This window comes from Gambusia affinis, linkage group LG03 (genome assembly GCF_019740435.1).
Source record: "Gambusia affinis linkage group LG03, SWU_Gaff_1.0, whole genome shotgun sequence".
Classification (NCBI taxonomy): domain Eukaryota; kingdom Metazoa; phylum Chordata; class Actinopteri; order Cyprinodontiformes; family Poeciliidae; genus Gambusia; species Gambusia affinis.
This window is the reverse complement of record NC_057870.1, coordinates 26,330,284-26,353,577: the sequence shown is the minus strand read 5'-3', so window position 1 is coordinate 26,353,577 and position 23,294 is coordinate 26,330,284. Positions and strand designations below refer to the sequence as shown.

General features: G+C 36.6%; 1 protein-coding gene across 1 annotated transcript in view; it reads left to right on the top strand.

The window, feature by feature from the left end:
* The window catches only part of mapk1 (mitogen-activated protein kinase 1), a 31,373-nt gene extending 10,270 nt beyond the window's left edge, over positions 1-21,103 (top strand). Inside the window, exons 2-9 of the mRNA XM_044112610.1 lie at positions 9,034-9,216; positions 10,487-10,676; positions 11,878-11,994; positions 12,961-13,075; positions 14,446-14,577; positions 15,777-15,886; positions 15,971-16,097; positions 17,431-21,103. Coding sequence (XP_043968545.1) covers positions 9,034-9,216; positions 10,487-10,676; positions 11,878-11,994; positions 12,961-13,075; positions 14,446-14,577; positions 15,777-15,886; positions 15,971-16,087 — 964 coding nt within the window. The 3' untranslated portion in view covers positions 16,088-16,097; positions 17,431-21,103. The remainder of the gene's footprint in view (positions 1-9,033; positions 9,217-10,486; positions 10,677-11,877; positions 11,995-12,960; positions 13,076-14,445; positions 14,578-15,776; positions 15,887-15,970; positions 16,098-17,430) is intronic.
* The last annotated feature ends 2,191 nt before the right edge of the window (positions 21,104-23,294 follow it).

Sequence of the window (23,294 nt, the reverse complement as noted above, 5' to 3'; positions counted from 1 at the left end):
GCAGTTCACACACACAATCGCTGGACGCCACATTACCGTCTGTGATGATATTCAGGATCCGCCGTAGCACGCTCTGCCTTTTCAACCCGCCTACGGGAACAGTTAGATCACTGGGGAGTGCTGCTCGGGTGGCCTGCACTTATGGAAACCTTTACATCTAAAGCCGTTCTCTGGTTGTTTCTTTTGTTTGTGCAAGATTGGGTTCATTGCCTCTGCCATGGAGCCTTTTTGGTGAATACTTATGAACAGCTTCTGACTTGTTACTGAACTAAAACTGCTGCTTCCTTTTACACACATGTCACAACCTATCCTTCCTCAGATTTTTTTTTTTTTAATTTGCATTTGTTACTCAAGAAGTGCCACATTTTAGGCTTCATTCTTGGAGAACTTTGATCACTTTTTAACAAGAACATTGTGTTTGGGGAAAAAAGTCCTGTAACTTTATTGATACAAGAATCTGCCATCAAACAGCTGGACCTGAACAATAAATTTTTAATGTGCATCAAAACCAATAGATCATCCATCTGATGCAATATTCACTGAACTCCAGTTCAGAACCACACAGCATTTTGGAAAATGTAGGCAGAGGAAGGACAGTAGTTGCTCAATAAGGCTGGTGGAATCAGCTAACTCACTCTGTGGTTACCTAGCAACAACTTGAGTACCTTGCGCAGCAGCAGTTTCAGGTTTGGCCGTTGGTTTTCTTAACTGCTTAAAAATAAAAAGCATGGAGTAAAAACTGTGGATCCAACAGGAAAGGTCGCACCACCAGCTTGGCAGTAATTCAGATATTTAAAACACACAAAAAAATTAATCAATAATTATTGATGTCGACTGATATAAAACATTTGTATCATTTTTTTTTTTTTTTTTCAGCCATATCGTCCTGTCCTGTCCAGGACGATATGGCTGAAAGAAAACTGGTCAGCAGTTTTCTTAGAGTGTTGGGTAACTCTAGAGACCTTTTTTTGTTTTTGTTTTTTTTTACGGTCGAAGAGATTTAGAGGTTCACGTCTATAAAAATGGCTTTGATGAAAACTTTCCCCCTTCAGCCTCCGCAGGTGGTTAAAAGCAGAAGTAGACACTTAATTTAACTTATTTTATCGACTCATTTGAATATACACTTTGAAAATCAATGGTTCAGCAAGTAAACTGGTTTTGAATGTTTAAGCTCACCTTTAAATGTTTATTTCTACTTCCTCCAGAGACTAGGGGGGAGCAAAATGTACATCCTGACAAAAACATTAGATTTCTTCATTTTGATCACATTTTGGTTAATTTGCAGTAGAGTTTGACTTTTATTAATTAGAGAATTGTGTTAAAGACATAAACGTTTTTGACCCTTGTTAAAAACATAAATGAAGAAAATATTTAGGTTTTTCAAGCCAATTTCATTGGGACTGGAGCGACATGTTTGGAGGTGACAAAGATGATGTTCTAACACTTTGGACCCTATTTTATTTTTCTTAACCCTTCCTCCCTTTGTTTTTGGGGTTGGTATTTATGTTTATCATCTATTGTGAAAAATGTGAGAATTTTCATCTGTACTCAATTAAAATTCAGTTGACCTTATTGTCAGGCATATCATTGATAAATATTGAAAACATAATGAAATGCAGTTACTGGGTGCAGTTTATTGATCTAAATTGCACTTATGTAATGCCCTGAAGAAGCATATTTCAAACGGGAGTGGTTTTTAAGAGCAGTATTTGTTTGGGGTGCCATTAATGCTGTTATGCAATCACAGTTGCCAAAAAACACAGTAATAGTTTTTTATATTGTGGCAAAATTCCAAGTCCAGCTATTTTTCACCATTATTAAATAAACTTGTAAATTTTGATTATTTGTTATAGAAAATATTCTTTTCCATATTTAATAGATTGGCCACAATACAGCTGAAATGCTGACTGTATTTTAAGGTTGATGTTGTCCCAGATGACGGGCAGTTTGGCCCATCCTAAAGCAGTAACCTCAATCATAAATATGTAAACATTTCTGCAGTTTATAAAGTAAAGCTGCCATCAGTTTGTTTGCATTTGTCTTAAGACATTCAATACTGTTGCTTATATTATCTCCATGTTTTTATTTAGGTCCAGGTATAAAAATAATTTTTTGGTTTAGCGAGTCCAAATCCAGATTTTTTTTTTCTTTTTTTGTTTTTGTTCTCCCTCTGATCTAGACTTGCCTATTTTTTATGTATTTTTTTGCCACGGCGGATGCTCTGGTTCATTCTGCCATCTGATCTGTCCTCTCAAAATGCCACCGTGGCGCCCGTCTCCATGGCAACCCTTCTGCCTCTGACATCAGTACCAGCACTCCGCAGCCAACGAGGGAGGGCGATAGAACAAGAGCCTTGACACCGAAATCCTGTTGTGTGATTCAAGAGGGAATGTAATTTGGGCACTCGCAGCTGCCAGGACGAGTCGCCAGTTAAACGCACCAACCAATCAGGCGGCCAGCTGCTCTGGTGCGGCCAAACCGTGTCGCTGCGCTCAGTTGGACGGATTTTATAACATTGGAGTTTTTAACGCTAACGGTTCTAGGGCTCAGCCAAAACAAATGCAAACTGCTCCGTTCGCGCGTCGTCAAGGGGAACAAACGGAGGCTGTTTCGTGATGCACAGTAAAAATTTGCACAATTGGTCCGTCGGCTTTGATCTTATCACTTGTGGCCTTGTTTTCTTTGCCAGAGTGTGGCAAATCTGCTTGTGTGTTCTCTCCTGACGACTTCCTCATTTGAATCAACTGTAAGCACAGATAAGAGTCGTGCAAATGTTCTTGAAAATCTTCCTACTTCTGCTGCTCAATAGTTTTAATTAAAGGCTTAAAGTAAAATAAAAAAAACCTTTGCACATTCATACGCCTTGGACTCCATCCTTTCACTTGAGCAAGCAGTCTTAATTGTTACAGCATTCAGCTTCTAGGCACCACAACAAACTTCCAGAAAACTGATGTAAAGCATTTTGAACTGCCTCGTTGCTGAAATGTGCTATAGATATAAACTTGATTCATTGATTAACATAATTTTGTTCAGAAAATAGACAAATATTGATGTATTAGTGGTTACATTTGTTCCTTGGAACCATTATGTCAGTCATTGCCTTCACCATAGAGTTGAGGTGGTAATTTGTTAAAACATTTTTCATTGCTTTTGAATTTGACTAACTATTCTTACAAACAAATCTTTTCTGACTGACTCTGCTGAGATTGTCTTTTTTTATTTTTGTTGAACAAGTTAATTAATTTTATTTTATTCTAGTGATGGTTTTTCCCATTGGTATTTCCACTTTCAGCCTGCACACTATCAAGCTAGCTTTTTACTGCGAGACTGATTATCTCTGTGTTTTGATCTGACATCCTACGGCTTCCTGTGTGGAATGACTGAAACCGAAACCAGTTGAGATTGTTAAAATAAGTCCAGGTTAATGAGTTCACAGAAAAACTGAAACAAGTTAATGTAGGTGTGATTAAAACCATCCAACATTTACCTTTTATCGGGAATCGCTACACCAATTCCCCCCACTTTTTTCTCTTGTTTTCAATAGATGGCCAACAGAAAACGTGGATTGATGTTTTCTAAATTCAGATAGCAAAGCCTGTCCTGACAATATTGTTAGAATTTTTATTTCATGTCGTAACTTTTCAACTTTCACCTGAGAGTAGCAAATTTATATATTCTGGACTGTTTAGCAAAGTGGATTAAAAGCAGCACCACAAATAATCATTGCATTTCTATAATAAACAGTGTTATCCCTTTACACATAAATACTGAGGACTTCCACAGACTAATATCACCATATCACGTCGTCTTCTGCTTTTTTTTTTTTTTTCTCTCACTGAATGTTTTAACTAGAAGAGTTGTGCAGATTTTCTGAAATTGCTAATGTGGTTAATGTTTATTAAGATCGTTTGGGTTTGTAAATACGCACTCTGTCTGACCCTAATGTAAAAGTGGACTTTGACCTGAAACGGAATAAACCGCCCCACAACGCAGCGATAACCGAGTCTGTGCACGGCGCGAGAAGCAAAAGTTTCTGCATCAGTCACTTCCTCAAATGTTTCCTCACAACTGGGTCTTTCTCACCACAATGATTTGGTGATTTCTTTTTTGTATCGGGGAAATTAAAGACGTACAGAGTGAGTTGTTTTAAAATGTAAGCTTTACGGTGTTGAAGCTTTTGTTTTACTAAGGTTTAAAAAGAATGCAACAATCTTCTGCTGCATGCAAATGTAGCAGGAGGAAAAGCCTCAAATAGGACCATCAGATTTTATTTTACATTCATTATGCCGTGTGTTTGTAAAAATCTGGATTCCTGTTTAACATTGGCAGAGGAATTAAAGCTCTTATCCGTCTATGGACGTTTATTTCTACTCTATAAATGTCTAGATTGTGGGTTGCTCATACTTGACGCCAGTCAGGATGTTTCATTTGATTTTTCAGCCTCGGATCTGAACGTCAAGCCTGACTGTTCATATCAGCGAGTTTCTCCCCTTCCTCTTTAACATCATCCTGGTTACAGTCCTGTTGCATAACGCTGCTGCAGCAGCAGAGAAAAAGCCTTGTGTTCTTGTTGCCGTGGAAACGCCTTCTAGCCCCCTCCCCCCAATGCTCCTCTCTTACACACCGAGCATGCTCAGATGAAATTTGAAATGAACATGCAAAGGGAACAGGAAAAGCATCCAGAGTATAATCCCTTTAAAATGTTTAAAATCCTTTTGTCTCTGTAAAGATCGAATGGGCGAAAATTGGCTCAAAAATAAGTAGCTGCTTGTATTTTAGCTGCTTTTAAAGGAGAAAGACGTCTCAAGCATTCATGTTTGCATTCGGAAATTTTAAAAATGAGTGTTAACTTTTATTTTCCAGATCTGTATAAGTAAGAAAAACAAAAAAGAAACGCGAGTGTGTAAATGGATTAAAAATGTCCTGAATGATTTATAGACAAAGAGACAATAAATATAAATAAGTTCAACGTTCCTGCCAAGTTGTCGGAGACCTTCTTAGACTTTTAATTATTTTTTTACAGACTCCAGTTCTAGAGTCCTCGGTTCTGATAAGGCGGAGTGATCCAGAACCCCTTCGGTTTACTGGCGCCATCATAAAACACTCAACTCGTTGTACTTTCCACTTCCTCAAGAAGTTCCTTCTAATTTACTGCTGAACAAACTGATAGTAAACTGATCTCACTCGTTATTTGTGTTATGAAACTAAAATGTTTGTTGCCAAATTAATCAACAAGTTTCATTTCTTTATTTCATAAAATGTTATGGGTTATTTTTAGTCATTTCTCAGTGTTGTGCGTAATAAAGATGTTTGGATTATAGTGGCAGATCATGAGTATCATACAAATTAACTTTATGCAGGCGTTTTTTTAAGTTGATCAATTAACAGTAATCAAGGTTCTTCAAAGTGTTAATCTCTTGTAGCAGTTTGTGTTGCAGCGAAAATGAAGAAGCTTCTGACTGAAGATTGTTTTATGAATGGCACATCAGTCATACTGCTTTTGAAAAAAAATTTTACGCATTTCTTCAGGACAACTGTCACAAAGAATTGCAATTTATCACTAAGATGGACACAGCAACGGCATTTAATCTTACTTTCATGTTTATTGATATATTTAATGAGAAAATAGTGGAAAAATGGTTAAAAAAACAACTAATCCCAACAATGTAGACTGTTTGGAGGCATTTAAACATTATTAATTGGAATTTATTGTGGAAATATAATTTTATCACAATAAATGATAAAACAACACAACAAATGCCCATATTTTCAACAGTGTTGTGTTTTTTTAAACTGACTTATTAAAGCTTTACAACCCAATAAAGCACATCATAAACATGCAGGTTGTTCATCTGCATACAGACCAAAGAACTGATTTCTCTGTTTTAATGCATTAATTTGGCGGCATTAAATTTTTATATTTAATGCCGATCGCCAACTAGTGCTTATAATGTGTTCTTTAGTTAATTTTCTCATACAAAATAAAAGTTTGGGGTAATTGGCAAAAATACATTTGTAAGCTAATTATTTGGCTTTTTTTTAGTCTTTTTTTTTTTTTAAAGAAAAAAGGAAATCTCAAAATATGCAACGAATCTCATTTAAATTATACAGAAATAAATTAGCAGCCGTCTTATGCAGATTGTGCTTGCATTGCGTTTTTAAAGAACACTGCTGGCCGCTCGTAAATGATGCCAGTCAGGCTCCAGGTTTGAGCTGCAGCCTGTTACACACCACAGTATCTGCTGGAGTAGAAGAACAGTAACATGGAAAACTATTTACTTTCCTCCCACGCAGCCGTCCACACACACATTCCTCCAGAGCGAGTAGAAAGGAAGGTCACTCATATTTCCCCTCACAGAAGGCTGGCACACTTGTGTTTACATTTTAGTCCTTACACCCCCGTCACTATAGCAACTCGTTTCTTATTTGGTCCCATTGTGTGGGTGTTCTCTTTTTTTGCAGACATTAGCGTTGCTTGTAATGTGCTTGGCTCGGATGTAAACGGAGAGATTCTGGGATGTCGGGCGAAAAGAGAAATATTGCAACACTTTTTCTGTCCGTTATCTTGAGGTGCAGCAGTGTTGCACAATTTCTTTTGGTTTACTGACTGCACCAAATGGCTGCGCCGCGTTAGTCTGGATTCAGAAGGCATTTAAATTCAGAGGCGGTACCAGGAGGTCAGCAGTTTCAGCACTGAACTTGTTGAAGGAGCGTTTTCTGCTTGCATGACGCAAAAAACCCCCTATAATTATATGAAGCTTATCAGCTAATAAAATGTGTGAAGACGCAGGTTAATCTCAGGAAATTAAAACACGAAAAGTTACTTTGTTTCTGTAATTAACCCTTAAATGAACCCTGCATGGCGGCAGTGTCCAAACTTCTTGACAAGAGTCAAAGAGGCTGAGTTGGAAGCATTTTGGGGCCACAAATATTTACATGTTTTACACCATTAAAGGGATATATATATATATTTTTTTTAATTTATCTGCTCATTAACCAAATAAAAAAATATTACATTTCATTAAAATCAAAAGTAAGTCGACATTTGTGGTTCTAGCTTCTCCAAAATTAACATAATAGGTACAAAATAGATGTTTAACGTTTTTGCTAAGATTATTTTTGTATGAAAGGTTAAAGAACTGGAAGACATTTTAAATATCCAAAATAATTAAAACAAATAAAGTGATACAAACTACATGAAAATACTTCTCAGTACGCTGCTCCATTCATATTAAAGATACTTTTTTGTTCGCCTTAAATAATATTTAGTTTATTTACAAAATAACATTTGGAACTGAGTTACTAATTTTTCAATGTTACTCTAACCCAGCTGTGCATTTCGACTTAAAGTACTGAGATTGTTGTACCTTGGCTTAAATCGGGGATGTCCAACGTGTGGGGCCATGTGTGGCTCTTGAAATGATGGTAATTGATTTTCTTTTAATAATAAAATATTCTGAAGCTTTTGTTTAAATTTCTGGTAAAGCTATTGTGTGAAAAATCAAAAGTAAGTTACTCTGAACAAGTTCAAACCTGCAGGGATCAGATCAGTGAAATCTCCACTAGTTCCCGAATCAACGCACGTAAACTAGTGACTTGCTGTTTTTACGATAAGCTTGACTTGAAGTCATTTAAAAATGCAAGCTGTACCCGTTTTGGGGAAGAAAAATCCTGTTGCTGCTGCAGAGTTTTGCAACAGAAGGCAAAAAGCGTGCAGAGTAAGCAGAAAATCAAAGATCTCCCAGAGGATAATGCCTGAACTCAACATGGCCTGTAAAGAAATCACACACACACACGTCTTTCCTTTTCTTTTTTTATAATTGAAACTCCTCTTGCAGTAACATTTAAAATCATTTTATTTAGGTAGAGGGGAGGAAATTCTGCTTTAAAAAAAATTAAACGAATAAATTGCTGTACTTGCTGGGTTTTTTAGGTCAATATTGTTAAGAACTAGTTACCAGCTCTTAACTAGCTTTTGCACATTGAAGCCTGACATTTCCTGTCCTATTTGGTTTTTAGTTTAAAAGCTTTCCAGCAGCAAACCACAGGAAGGAAGCGGCAGCTCAGCGACTCACTGCTGCCTCTGCACAAAACTCACATTTCTCCTGTCACTAATCAGTCCAACATCTTTCATCCCCCAATTTAGACGTCATTATTGATACAGGAGATATTCGTTATGTAGGTCACCATGAAAACGGTAAAAGTACAAACATACAGAAATCACTATTTAAAGAAAAAATAAATAAATATATATATTTTTTTATAGTTTAGTTTTTTAGGTCTTATTAAATATACCAGCTATAACTGCTACTGGTGCATATTTAAAAAAAAAGAAAAAAAAAGACTTGAAACAGGGATGTTCAACCTGGAGCTTGGGGGCCATTTGCGGCGCTGGATTAATTTTGTGTGGCCCCTCATTGCAACTCAAGAATGGCACAAATATTACCATCTGGATGAGATTTTCCGTGGAAAGTTTATATTTTGAAAATGTTAGTTCAGCATAAACACCTTTAGACCCTTGGCATTTATTAAAATTTTTTGTTTGTTTCATAATCCAGGAAGTTTTTACTCAAACAAACTTTGGCACACCCAACTTTTACATTTGGCTAATTACAGCAAAGGTTGTTGTAGAAGAAAATTTTTACTTTTGTTGCTTGGAGTAAACTAAAAACATTTTATAGAATTAAAAAGCTGAAAATAATAAACAGTAAAAGGTAAATGACTGTAAATATTTAGGCAAATGTAAAATGTTTTTTGTTTATTGTTCTTAATACTTTCAGCTTAGAAAGTTTTGGCCCCCTTTGCAAAAAGATAAAACACCCCTGACATAAAATTAACATTCAGCCTGGTGGAGCAAATAAAGCCTGGTGGCCTGCCAGGCTGATGATACAGATTAGCTTAATGGGTCATTGTGGGAGGAATAAAGATGCTGAACGTGACATGAGTTCATGGATGAAATGTTTTGGTTTTTTTTGGTTTTTTTAATCTAACCTTTGGCTTTTCTCTCTTTTTTTAAATTTATTTTTTATCCAGCTCTGCTTATGACCGGGACAACAAGCTCCGCGTGGCCATCAAAAAGATCAGCCCGTTTGAGCACCAGACCTACTGCCAGCGCACCCTGAGGGAAATCAAAATCCTGCTGCGCTTCAAGCACGAGAACATCATCGGCATCAACGACATCATCCGGGCGCCGTCCATCGAGCAGATGAAGGACGTGTATCCTGGCGCCCGCTGTGAACTTTACGATGCTAATCTCACGTTTTGAAGATGTTTATTACGTTTGTGTTTCTCTCAGGAAACGTGGAGAGTGGCGAGCCTCGGACGGCTTTTTGTTTGAGCAGGGATGTTCATTTGTGTTTTTATTACATAATGGCCACCTGTCGCCATGTATTTGCCTCAGATGCCCTTCACTGTTTCCCAACAGCAGCAGTAAAACAGAGTCCACTTTGCAGACATGTGATCCTGCATCAATGAGGAATCACACAAAACTTAAAAAAGAAAGGTCTGTAATTTGCATCAAATCAGAAAACGGATCCAGAAAACCACATTAGATGATGTTTAATACTTACGTGAAATAAGTATTTAATGCAATAGAAAAGTAGAACCTAATATTTGGTAGAGGAACTTTTGTTTACAGATGTAATTCTTCCACGCTGCAGCTGGGATTGAGCCGATAACGCCACTCAGACCTATTCCAGATGTTTCAGGTTTTATTCAGTGACTCTATTAGGTTCATGTCTGGCTAGTCCAAAGAGCATCTGGACAGAAAACTCCTTTACAAACCCACAGATGATGCTACAGAAACATCCACTTTTCGAAGGGGTTTTTTCTCAGTCTCCATTTCATAATAATTACTTTCATTTAGCATAAAAGCTAACTCCTCCACAGCTGGATATTAACTTTGGCCTTCTTCTGGTCAAATCTTTCCGTTTTGGGCTTGCTATGCTAACGTTAGAAGGAAATTAGCTTGATAAATTTGACTGATGGAAACACCGTTCGTAGAAATGACCTTCATATCCACAAGGTCGTTGTAGATGCTAGAGGAGTAAATTAAAGCCAAATGGCTAAGAAATTTTTACATTGTACTCAGAAATCTTCTAGAAAATGTGAAAATTTCAGTTAAAAAGTAAAATAATTGCTGGACAAATTGCAGACATTTTGAGATCAATCTCAGAAATTTTGTAAAGAAAAACCTAAAGTTTTGAGTTTGAAAAGTTGAACATTAGAAAAAATAATAATTTTGAGATTAATCTAGGAGAAAACTTTTAAATTTGACAAGTCAAAAAGATTTGACATGCTGAAATTTTCTGAGTTTGAGATTAAAAATTTCTCTTTTTTTTTCTTGTTCCTGAAAATTTCAGGGATTATCCTCAAAAATTCAGGGTGTTTTGGTGGAAATTTGCTCTCTTTGTTTTTTCCCTGTAGAAAAGCATTTAGTTTCCACAAACCCGGACATGTTTAAAGTCTTTAACCTGGGTCGGTGCAGATACATCGTCCAGGATCTCATGGAGACAGACCTCTACAAGCTCCTGAAGACCCAACACCTGAGCAACGACCACATCTGCTACTTCCTCTACCAGATCCTACGAGGGCTCAAGTACATCCACTCTGCCAACGTGCTGCACCGCGACCTGAAGCCCTCCAATCTCCTCCTCAACACCACCTGCGATCTCAAGGTTGGTCTCTGACGTTTTAAGCACCAGACAAACCGGAAAAGACGCCCTGACTTCTTCTTTCTCTCTGATGTAACTTGCCGGTAATTGGTCAGTAAGCAGCTTACGAGCTTCTCCTGGCTTCCTAAACCCGGTTCCATAAACCCTCGCTGAGCTGTGTGTGTTTTACGTGTCATTGTGTCAATACACACCTGGATTACATCAAAAACTTTATCATGCATGTTTCAGAAGCTCCTCGATGAGCCACACATTTTAATCTAATATATTTAAACTAGGCCTGAAGCGATCAATCAATAATTGAAATAATTTAGTTATTGATTAATCCTTAACTACAATATACAGACTTGAAAATAATGGCTAGTTACTGAAAGAACACACTAACCCAGTCAAAACTACATAAAAAATAAATTAGCATTTAAGATTAAAAAAATACTTTTACCAGAACCCATCAAGTGTCACTTTTAGTTTCTCCTGGTTCAAATTTTTTATAAATAAAAGCTCCAATACAGAGCTCTGGTGACGTTACACTTCTGTGAACTTTGTAACTGGCAGCCATCTTGGTAGGCAGTTTCTATGGTGTTGCTATGATGATGATAAACAAGCCTAGAACTAGCTCTCACCTCATTCCTATCTAACTTGTAATCAGTATAAGTACATTACAGCTACTTCAGTACTCTACCCAGCTGTGTGTGAATGTAAGATAAATATCAGCGATATTTATTGCAGTACTTACTGCAGAGCTAACAGCTTTAAATGCAAATGTAAAGTTGACTTTTAAATGACTTTTAATGCAGCTTTGCATTAAAAATCTCACTATTTACTAAATAACGCTTCATGACAACAGACACAAATATGAAGACTCCTTCATGTTTATGACGGCGTTATCAGTCTTATGCACACCCCTTCAAATAAAGTGTTAAATATTCTACACTAGGGTTAATGAATCTCTTTCTGGGATGCCTGGGAAGAAAAGTTGCACTTTTATGCAGTTTTCTAATGTTTTGAGACGCACAGGTAACTAAACTTCTGACTCCATCTAGATATAAGATGGAATAAAGTTGAACTAGAAAAACATTTGTACATGAAATGATAAAATCCAGTGAACTAAAGCAAGATGTGTAACTTGAACAAATATAATGTTGTTTGATTTAAACATAGGTTCTGTTTCTGCTGGTTCTCGTGCGTCCTGTTGTCTTCCTGTCAGATCTGTGACTTCGGTCTGGCTCGCGTGGCGGATCCCGACCACGACCACACCGGCTTCCTAACAGAGTATGTCGCCACGCGTTGGTACAGAGCTCCAGAGATCATGCTCAACTCCAAGGTGAGCTGCCCCATTTCTTCTTCTACTCTCAAAATACCGCGCAGTTCACTCTCCCTCCACGGTTAGGATGCAGGATGAGTCTGAGCTGCTTATTTTAGCCGGGATTTTTTATAATAATAATAATAATAATGTGGCTGTTGTTTCGTCACCCTGATGTGTTCACTGTTTGTTTTGCAACGCTGCTGTAGAGGAATGGAGAAGTAAACTTTAGTTTCATCAAAACCAAACGCGCAAAGTTATTTTTGAGCAACAGAGTGAGGATGCATAGAGAAATTCACCTTTTTAATTTTAAAACCATTTCAAAAATGGTGAAGAAGCTGAATTTTTTTCCATACGTTTTTAATAATTGTGTTCATTCGATGGACTGAGTTTTAGGTTTGGAAAGTCCTTGAAAGTCCTTGCTTGATATTCAATCTACGCAGTTTTGTAATGAAGTGTAATCAAATGTTTGACTAAAACCCTAAATTTGGAAAACATGGTTTACAGTAGAAACTAGATAAATTTATACTCCTGATAAAAAGACTCTTTTTTTTGCTGTATGAAGTTAAACCAGATTAAACTTTTCTTGTTTTTGGTCAGTAAGAATCACCAAAATATTCAGACTGAATATTTCATGGAAAACTTTCAGTGTTTTCTTCTCTGAGCAGTCAGGGATACGAGGTGTGAGACACATTTTGTTTTATTTTAAATACCTTTGCTGTTGAATGTAGAATACTATAAAACATTATTAACTACAATTATAAATTATTAAATTTTTTTAACTCCAAACTTTGGTTCTGTAAGAAAATGCAAAACTTACATTAAGAATGTAAAAATATTGTTGCTGTTTCTGACTTGAATTAATTTTTTTCACTTTGCTGTAGCATAAATTTTAATCACTGCATTGATGGTTATAAAGCCGAGTTATTCCATATGTTTTTAGTAAATGGATTGTAAATATTTTGATCTTGACGGTGTCGTTTTCAGGGCTACACCAAGTCCATAGACATCTGGTCGGTGGGCTGCATCCTGGCTGAGATGCTGTCAAACAGGCCAATCTTCCCTGGGAAGCACTACCTGGATCAGCTCAACCACATCCTGGGTAAATATAAAGACCCAATCCAGCCTCAAAAACTGGACCGCTGGATTGTTTCGTTCTCTTTTGTGATGGTTTAACTGTTTTCAAAATAAAGACTGTGACTGACTGTGCATCTTTACCTCCAGAGGTTCAGTCGGCTCCACAAACCTGTGAAGAAATTTTGCTTTAGGCTTCAAATTTTATATTCGGGTTGTTAAAATGAAACTGGTTTTATGTTTTACATGCTGGAAAATATAAAGTTGGCTGTTATAATGTGTTAGGACTGTCTTTTTATTCATTACCATCTTTTTATTATACATATTTATATGAACACTTTTATTTGTTTTTACTTTATTATTATTGGAGCCTGGCAATGAAATGTTGCTCAATATGAACATTTCAAAAGACAGTCTGTCTGAATCGATTAATCAATTACTGAAATATTTTCCAACTAATCTAGTAATCGAATAATCTCTAAGAGTACAGACTCTGAAACAAGTAATTCGCTAAAGTAACAACACACTCAGAGTAGTAATTAAGAAAAATATGTACAAAAATATATATAAATCTTACATTTTAGATGAAAACATCATCTTGGTAAATATTTTCCAGCCAGAACTTGTGGCATAGTTGAGCTTCACTGCAAAAATACAAAATCTTACCAAGTATTTTTCTGTCTTTTGTACAGATTTCCTAGTTTTGTCTCATTTCAAGTGTACTAACGTACAAGCAACTTTTCAGCAAGAAATATGAGCTTCTTTAAGTCAGTAATTCCTTAGTATTCTTGAAAAAGTAATTTGAAAATGTCTTATTACAGGTGAAATAATCTGCAAATGGAACAAAAACTTTTTGTATCAATATTAAAGGATTATTGACTTAAAACAAGCTCCTACATTTTGTTGAAAAGTTACATATAATTTATGTATTTTAATGCTAAGCCGTTCTGTGATTTATAAACTAACAGTATTTTAAACATTAACACGTGTTTGAGTTTCTCTAGATCTTTAATGCAGGAAATGTTCCTCAGGTGACAGAAGGCTGATTTTGTAACTGTCTTTATATGTCTCTGAATGATCACCTGATCATTTGTTTCTAGCTGGAAAAGAAGTGATGGTGTTCTCGTTTTGTTGCAAATGAAGAATGTTTCAGCTGAATTAATCCAATAGTTTAATCTTTAATCTTTCTAAAAAGCTCCAACATTCAGGGTTTCACACTCTGTCACCAGGAGCAGCTGGTCAGACAATGCTGCCCTTATCCAGTCAGACTCTGAGTCTCTCTGTGTTAGACCAAATGCTGCTTCAGCCATCTGCCTTTTCTCCTCTTGGAAAGCTGAAAAGTTTGAGTCGGACATCTTTGTTGTAGCGTCCATCTTTAAAACAAGCGTTTGCTTTCAGGGATCCTGGGCTCCCCCAGCCAGGAGGACCTCAACTGCATCATCAACCTCAAGGCCAGAAACTACCTGCTGTCGCTGCCGGTGCGCTGCAAAGTGCCGTGGAACCGCCTGTTCCCCAACGCCGACAGTAAAGGTCAGAGGGCGCGCCGCTCTATCCACAAGATTTTAACAAATTAATCAGAAATGTTGACAAATAAACCAGGCACCAGAAATCTAGAGATGCACCAATCCAACATTAATATCTTTATCTGTCCAGATATGGGGAAAAAAATCTGCCGGATCTATTCAGTCTAATTCTATACTTTCTTATTTATTTCTGAGACATTTGAAAGAAGATTTGTTGCTCATCTGGTCACAATAAATTGTCCCAGAACCTACCAGGATAAACGTTCTGAAAACGGTTCTTTTGAGACCGTTTTCCAGTAACATGATGGTATTGACATAATAATGCAAGAACACATTTTCAAAGATTAGTAAACTTTAAATTCTAATGAACATTTAGCCCTGGAAGACATTTATAAACTAAACAGAAACAACAAATAAAATTAATTATGAAGTCACTGTAAACAAAACTGTCCTTCAAAATAAGGTTTAGTTGAGACCAAAGCAGCAGACTGAAGACTTTTATCATCCACGTTTTGCTAGAAAGAGAAAAAAATAATAAATCGTGGCAATAAAAATTTTGTTTCTTAATTTATAATTGATTTATTGCTTCTTTTGACAGGCCTATTTGTTGCAGTTTATTGATAATCACCCTGTTGGTTTTGTCAGTTTCTTTATTATTTTAAGTTACATTTGTTTTTATATTCCTAAATGCACCGACTGAACAAATTAAAATTGTTTTACATGTTTGACCAAGCTTGTGAAGTTGTTTGTATGTACTGGTGCAGAGTTATTAAATAAATTTGTAATTCGCTACATTAATGTCTGTTTAAAAAAAGAGAGAAACGTTTTAAATTAATTCAGCTTTTTTTCTGTATGAGCTGAAAGGAAACCTCAGATATCTTTATGGAAAACGTCTGAATTTCATCTTAAAGTAACAAATTGGAACTTTTTTTTTTTTTTTTTTTTTTTTACAAAAACTTTATAAAAGTTGCATCCTCACCAGTTCAGTGCTTCAGATTATTTTTCAGTTTTTTTCTCTGAAGCTCTTCTTGCCAGATGTAGAAAGTAACTCATCAGCAGGAAAATCCAGTTTTCTTATCAGCTTCCTGCAAACAAAATCTGTTTTGTTGCAGAGCGACATAAACGGTTTACTTTGAGGATGTGATGGCGCCCTCTAGTGGTCTCCTGCATCAACTCGCCGTGTTAAATTCTGACTTTGTGCTGCAGCTCTGGACCTTCTGGACAGAATGCTGACGTTTAACCCTCACAAGAGGATCGAGGTGGAGGAGGCCCTGGCCCACCCTTACCTGGAGCAATATTACGACCCGACGGACGAGGTGAGGCGCCCTCGCCCTGCCGCTTTTGTTTCTATGGTTACCGCCCGCGGGTTTTAACGCCGTTTCCTCTGCTGTCCCGTGAAGCCCACCGCCGAGGCTCCGTTCAAGTTCGACATGGAGCTGGACGACCTGCCCAAAGAGACGCTGAAGGAGCTCATCTTCGAAGAAACGGCTCGGTTCCAGCCCGGCTTCAGGTCCTAACGGCTCTCAGGTACCGCAGACCCGGTTTGTTGCCTTTGAAAGGAGCTCTGGAGGAAGGCCTGTTCAGTTTGAGATTCAAAATAAAGAGCAGATAGCAACACACTCACAGCTGTAGTTAATCAAAACTGTTCAAAAGCTGAATACATTATACATTTAAGATAAATAAAATGAAACCCTATTATTTAAATAATAATTAAAAAAAACTTTCTTTGTCTGGAAATATGTTCTAATCAGAACACAAGTTGAGCTTCACCTGATTCAAATTCTGTTAAAAAAATGTTTATATTAACAGATATTCACACATCAGCTATGTGGATCATTTACTACTAATCAAAGGTATTGATTGAGTATTTGGGTTTTTAGCCTTGATTCAAAGGAATTCAGTGTTTCAGCAGTTTCTACGTTTTCTGGAAGTTTGCTTCAGATTTTAGAGCATGGAAACTTTCTGACGTAAGATTTGTTTCAATTTGAAAATAGGGCTGAAACGATTAATGGGTTATTGAGATAATCGTCAAATAATTGATTAATCTTTAACTGGAGTTAACAGACTCAGAATAAAGACCAAATTGCTAAAATAGCAACAGGCCAATCAGGCCAAAACTGTGCAGGAACCATTATGCATTTTTAGAGTCATCTGATTCACATTCTGTCTCTAAATAAAACCTTTTTATTAATCGATTCAAATAAACATTCTGCATATTTTTTATTTAACCATTTAAGATCATTTCATGTTATTTGTAAAGCCTTCAAGAACAATGAGGGTTAAAAGCACAAAATTCTAGTTACATTTTATATAAAATTATAAATGCATTAGAATACACATTTGATTATTTACTACAAAGGATTCATCTACAGCTAAAAACAATACAAAATAAATACTTAATATATTTCTGCTTTATTAGACATCAGTGCAGTGTAGGTCTGATCTGCTGAGTATTCTTTCAGTTAACTAATCGATAATTGGACAGCAAAAGGCGATTAATAGAAGAAGCTAAAACTTCTTGACGTTTTGGTTAAAATATGTTTGCAAAAAATTGTTGTTTTTTTTATCTAAGTGCAAAATGAACATGCATGTTTTGGTGCAAACTTTCCTCAGAGTTTCTTGTTCTTTCAGTAAATGTCCTTTTTGAGTCTGCACACTCCAGTTGATCAATTACTAAATTAATGGATTATTTCAATAATCCATTAATCATGATTGATTTGATTAATCGTTTCAGCTCTATTCAAGACTTCCTTCCAGATTTCCATTTCTCTGCTTCTTGTTGTGATATTTTTTTTTGTTTCTTCAGCCTCGTTTCACAGCGAAGCGTCAAAAAGCAAAATGTTTTTGTTTCGTCCTCCAGGAGATTCTGCGGACAGGCTTCTGCGTCGCCACTGCTCCTCCCCGCCTCCACTCTGTTGCTGTGATTTTTTTGTTTTGGGGTTTTGGTTTGCTCTGTTTTTTAACTCTCCTCTCCTGTTCACACCGCCTGGATTCCTCCGGTTTCTCTTTTCAGTTTTCTTTCGTCAAGTCCACTTTGCTCAGGAACGGCGTCAGGAATCAATCAGTCATTCTCCGTCTCTCCTTTCTTTCTCTCTCTCTCTCGGCAGAGAGGCGAGGTAAGGGGACCGGAGGGGTGGGAGTCACATCACAGCTCATAGTTTGGGGGTGAATTTTGTTTTTTGAAGCCAAGATAAACAACTTTTTTTGTGTTTATATGTGTGTCTCAAATGGCATTTGAGTTAAAACCTTTTTTTAATGATACTTTTTGTTTTGGTGCATCTGCTTTGCACAAAAAAAAAAAAATCATCCATCATTAAAACAAAACGAGTTTTCATACCTTTTATCACACTGTTGCAACAGGATGCAGTGATTTTTGTCTTTTCTTTCTCTCTCGCTTAGAAAAATTCGATTTAACTCGCCTGATTTATGCAATTATGACAGAATGAGCCAGACTTTAACTGGCCACAAGCCATCACTTGGTGTTGACGAGGATGTATATTTTATCAAACCTTGTATTTTAATCTTAGACATACTCACACAGAAGGCACCGCATATAACTAAATATAAATATATATATGAAGCCTGAAGAGTCTTAAGATGTTTTATTGTTTAGGGTGAAGTGAGTTTAATGAGTTTCTAAAGGAAAAAAGTCCCTTTTTTTATTTCTTATTGGCATTAAAACGTGTAGATATGTATGGTTTATTGGAAGTTTCTGCCTTAGCCACGAGGAAATAAAGGAAAAGTTGATTTCACACAAGTTTGTATGATATTTTCATATTTTCCAGGAGGTGGGACACGTAGAATCCTCCACCTTTCCACTCCTCTGTTTTCCTATTACTATGATTATTATTATTATTCTTTTGTTGTCCTCTTCGGTGTTTGTGGATCTCTCTCGCCTTGTTAGAAGAAAACTGTGCCCTTTTGCATGACTGTTATAAAAAGCTCCGTATACAAAGACAGCGACGTTAAAAGTGCCACACAAGCCGGGCCGGTTCGCCGCCTCCTCATCATTTTGTGGTAAAAATCGTTTCCAAACACTCGGTGCTTTCCGCCCCGTTTTTTATTTCCACGTACCCGCCCTCCGTCTGACGAGCAGATTTTAATCTCTGCATGCTCAGTAACGATAAATCTGTGTTTAAAATGTTAGAAAAATATTTAAAGCACAGCATGACGACATATTACTCCTACGTCACGTTTAAATCGCACATTTTAGTTCTACAAACAGTTGGACCAGCACACAACTGCGTACGAGGAAAAACACATGCATAACTGCAGCGGAAGTCAAGAATAACTTTACCGTTTGTGTTTGATCAGATTGAAGACTGTTAAATTAAATACTTTTATTTCACATATTTTAATGGGGTAAAAAGGCTTACTATTGCAACTCTTCAATTTATCTAGAACTTTCAGGGCATCTATGGAAATATAAAAAAAACAAAAAAACAGCTCAGATTTTAGTCATTAAAGTACCTCCAAATTGCACAGATGGATTTAAAACTTTGATTATGCAGCAAAATATAACATCTGGATGAAATCCTTGTCGAGGAAGAAAAATATGGATAATTTGCTTCTTCCCAGCTTAAACTCAGCAGCTTTTTGGGAGATTTTTCTCTTCATTATAAACTCAAGTTGTATTTGACTTTAGTAGAAAAAGCAAAAAAAGCCAAGCTGCTGTATTTTTGTTTAAAGTTGGGAGGAGTTACGTTGTTAGCATAAATAAACCTGGGATTCTTCACACAGTTTACAGTCGAGTATATCGGTTGTTTTTACTTAATTTTTGTGGATGACTCATCTCTACAAGAGGACGTTAAAGTGCCGCTCAGACGCACTCAAGCCATAGCTGGTCAGCCACACCTCTGGCCACACCCGTTTGTGATGTCATCGTGTCCGGACGCGCCTACATCACAGTAGCCATGTTGGAAATTAAACTTCTGGAAATCGACCGCAAAGGGGCGCTGGACTAAAGGAAATTATGGAAACCTGTTTATGCTACCACAACAGCATAATTACTCAAAATTTGGATATGATTGTTATTACAGCGGCACAAATGGGCTTCCATAATGCCATATTATGAAAATTTTTTACCTTATTATTTGTTTAAAACTTGGAGAAAAATGGCTGATGTTAATAAAACAAAAAATGCATCACGGATCAAAAACTGTGATTTGGTTAAATTTGGATTTAATTGCTATTAGAGTGGCACAGATGGGCTTCCGTAATAGCATATTATGAAAAACATAATTTCTTTACATCATTATCAGTTTAAAACTGATGTAAAGATGCCTGATTGAGTTTAATCAAAACAAAAAATGCAGCACAGATAAAAAATCTAACCATATGCATTATAATTGGCCACAGTTTAGATTTAATAATGGCACAAATGAACTTCTGTAATGTACCAAAATTAGGAAATACTCAATCGCTTTACATCATTATCAGTTTAAAACTTATAGTTATGGTCTGAGATGGTAGCAAAAATCCCCGATTGGGTTTAATAAAGCCGAAAATGCAGCACAGATCAAAAACCTAACCTGCAACACATTTATCTTTAAAATAATTTTAACTCAAATTTTAACCTTAAACTTGATGCTATGAATCACCTTTTCACTCCCATTTTAAATATTTGTCTACATTTCGACTCCAGCAGAGATTTAACCCATCTGTCGACACAAAACGATGACCAAAACGTTGCTTTTTTTTTTGTTTTGTTTTTTGCACTTTGCAGATTTAATCCCAGCGCTCGTCACGCTCGCTGCACACACTCGTCCGTCTCCGTTATGATGAAATGCACTTGCTTCTCCGGTGGTTGGGATGGGACTTGTAATCCGAGGTGCCTGCCAGGACTTGACATGCCTGTAGATAGTTTTCTTTCTTTCTTTGAGAAGCGGAGTGGGGATGGGAACTTTTAAAGGGCACTGGAAACCTTTTGGTGGGATTAGTTGTATAAAAAGAGGACACATTAAAAATGATAAATAAAAAATAAATTAAAAAAAGCTTCAGCTGAGTTCTTTGTGCAACCTTGTCTGTTTGTGCCTTTTTTGATAGTCTCGATATCCAAGATTTTGATGTGCAGCTTTTGTTTAGTCGGGAATCTGTTGTAATCGCAGTATACGCTCTTAAAGATGAACACAATCAGCTCTGTGGGTGGGGGGTGAGAATGGGATGGGGGCGACCTTATCCTTCATTTCTGTAAATTTTAAGAGATTTGTTGCAACAGCTGTGTGATCTGTGACTGTAATAAAGGACAAAAAACAAACATTTCAATATTTTTTTGCGTTACCCTTTATTTTCCTTTTTAATTTTCTTTTGGGATGTTTTTGTGCAGATATTTTTATTGTAAAATTAATGTTTCTATCAGACACTAATCTTGTTTGAGTTGTCTCCAGTGGAACTTCTTAACTCTGTATGTTTTGATCAGTAGAAATCTTTAATTGTGTAGTTTTAAAAAAGGAAAACTAAATAAAGAAAAAAAGAGATCCATTGGTTGTATTTTAAAGGTTTGTTTGAGCTGCCATTAAATCGTTTGGAGTTGATTGGTGGGTTTTATTTCGCTGTCGTGTGAAGGATTTGACTTGAAGCATTTGCTATTATTACAGACTGACTGCTACTTTGGGGGGAAACTGTTTTTTGGGGGGTGGGGATGTCTTTTGCAACGCTGCCATGACATTTCAATAGACGTTCATTAAAAATACTATACCTTCAGTGGTGTGTTTCAGTCTTCATTGTAAGATGGCTTGGAAATCTTTTTGCTCCGTTTTTCTGTGTGAAAGAGCGACCCGCATGCGCAGAAGAACGTTGAAGTCACAGCAGCGCGCTGTTTACGGAAGTAAAAATGGATTCCGCCCTCTAGGGATCGATTTTTCAAGACGACGAATGAAATAAAATGTGTGACTAGTTTGCGACCGTCAATCGCAGAGGAAGAACGTTGACATCATAGCAAGACGAAGGAAGCTATAAAAAAAAAGCACAACTATTAGCAGTGGTGTTTGGGGACCACTGACTGTAAATTAGTCTGTTTGTGGAGGGATTGTGATGTAATGCGCTTTACTGATGCTGACTTCTTTCATGAGTTCATTATTATTTTTAGTCACTCTTTACGTCTGGATTTACCGCGTCGGACTTCTTCAGTTGCAGAATAACGACGCATAATTATGACGTCAATTACGTAAAAATAGGAATGCGACATGATCGTTCAGCAACAGCCACCAAAGGCCATTGCTATTAGCTTTACTTTCTTTATTAGTTTCCTTAACCTTGTTGTGATTTGTATGACGACACTGTTGGCTCTCGTTGCTCAACAACTTAAAAATCGATCCATCGGCGGCGGCGGCCCTTACTTCCGTAAACAATGCGCTACTTTGTGACGTCAACATTCTGCGCATGCGGCTCACTTTGGGGACGTAAACTGTTCACACAGAAGTTTGATTGCTGTCACATTTTATTAGCATGACTGCTTGAATTTTATCAACATGTTTCCTGTTTTGGAATTAATCAAATAATGATTCTATAATGTGCCTTCAGCATTTCCATTGCAAATTCACATCTCTGCATCAGTCCAAATGCTAGGTGTTGCTCCCAGTTAGCCCTGATTAATTGGGAACAGCTTTTTGACTAAACAGGTTTGTAGGACATCATGGCTGAAAAAAAGACCTTCAGCTCCACACAGCTCCGAGAAAGAACTAAAACGACATATTTAAGAAATAAAACACAAAAATGTATCAGAAGTTTCACTCTGAAACATTTTCAGCGGACGTGGGAGGAAGTCAGAAGTTGCTGCATCATCTGGTCTGGCAATGCAAATGGTGTGAAAGTGGGGGAAAATTCAAGAATTGAGAAGAATGCTGCTGGAAACATCAATAAAGACGCTGCTAACCTACGAGACCTGCTATTAACAGAACAAAATGAGTGAAAATAAAATTTTAATTATATAATTTAAGTATGAAAATGTAAGATTCAACACAACTTCATCAAGGTTTTTTTAATTTAATTTATTGGTAAAAGGAACAACAACAAATCCTTTTACTAAAATTAAAGCGTAGCCACACCTATTTTGTTGTTCAAAATGACAAAAAATTAAAATAAAAAAATTCAGGGAAAGATTAAAAAACTGGGATATGATTTGCCTTTTTTTTTTTTTAATCTGGCCAACAAGACCTTTTTTCTGGCTTTTAATCTTAAATTATTTAAATATGACCGCTTTCGGAAAATGAACCATAATAACCTCGTACGGGAGCCTGTATTTGCTTTGAATGCACCGGATTATGTAATCTACAGTGTGATATAAACCTGACGAACTCTGGGGGTCGCTGTAGTACAAGTTAAAATCTCTCTGCAGTCTTATTCTGCACCGCCTGAGCTATTACATAAGATTTGATTCATAAACTCAACATTTATGTTTGTGGGTCAATGCGGGAAGACATGTTTTTTCATATCTCAAATTTGCTAAATAAGTTCACAATCTTATAGAAATTTGACATTTATTACAGTTACTCTGATTTAAAACGAGTGAAAATGTCTATATTCAACAACTAACGATAAAACCCGAAAATTTAAGTGTTATTGATAAGCTCTAATTGGCTTTAAAAAATAAAAAGTACGAGAACAATTAAGCTTAATCGTAAGAGAAAACAAACCAGTCAAATATATTGATTAGCCACGAGTTTGTTTACTTGCTCTGGTTCCACCACGTGCCTGCAATGCGGCCACGCATGCGCCGTAAACAGC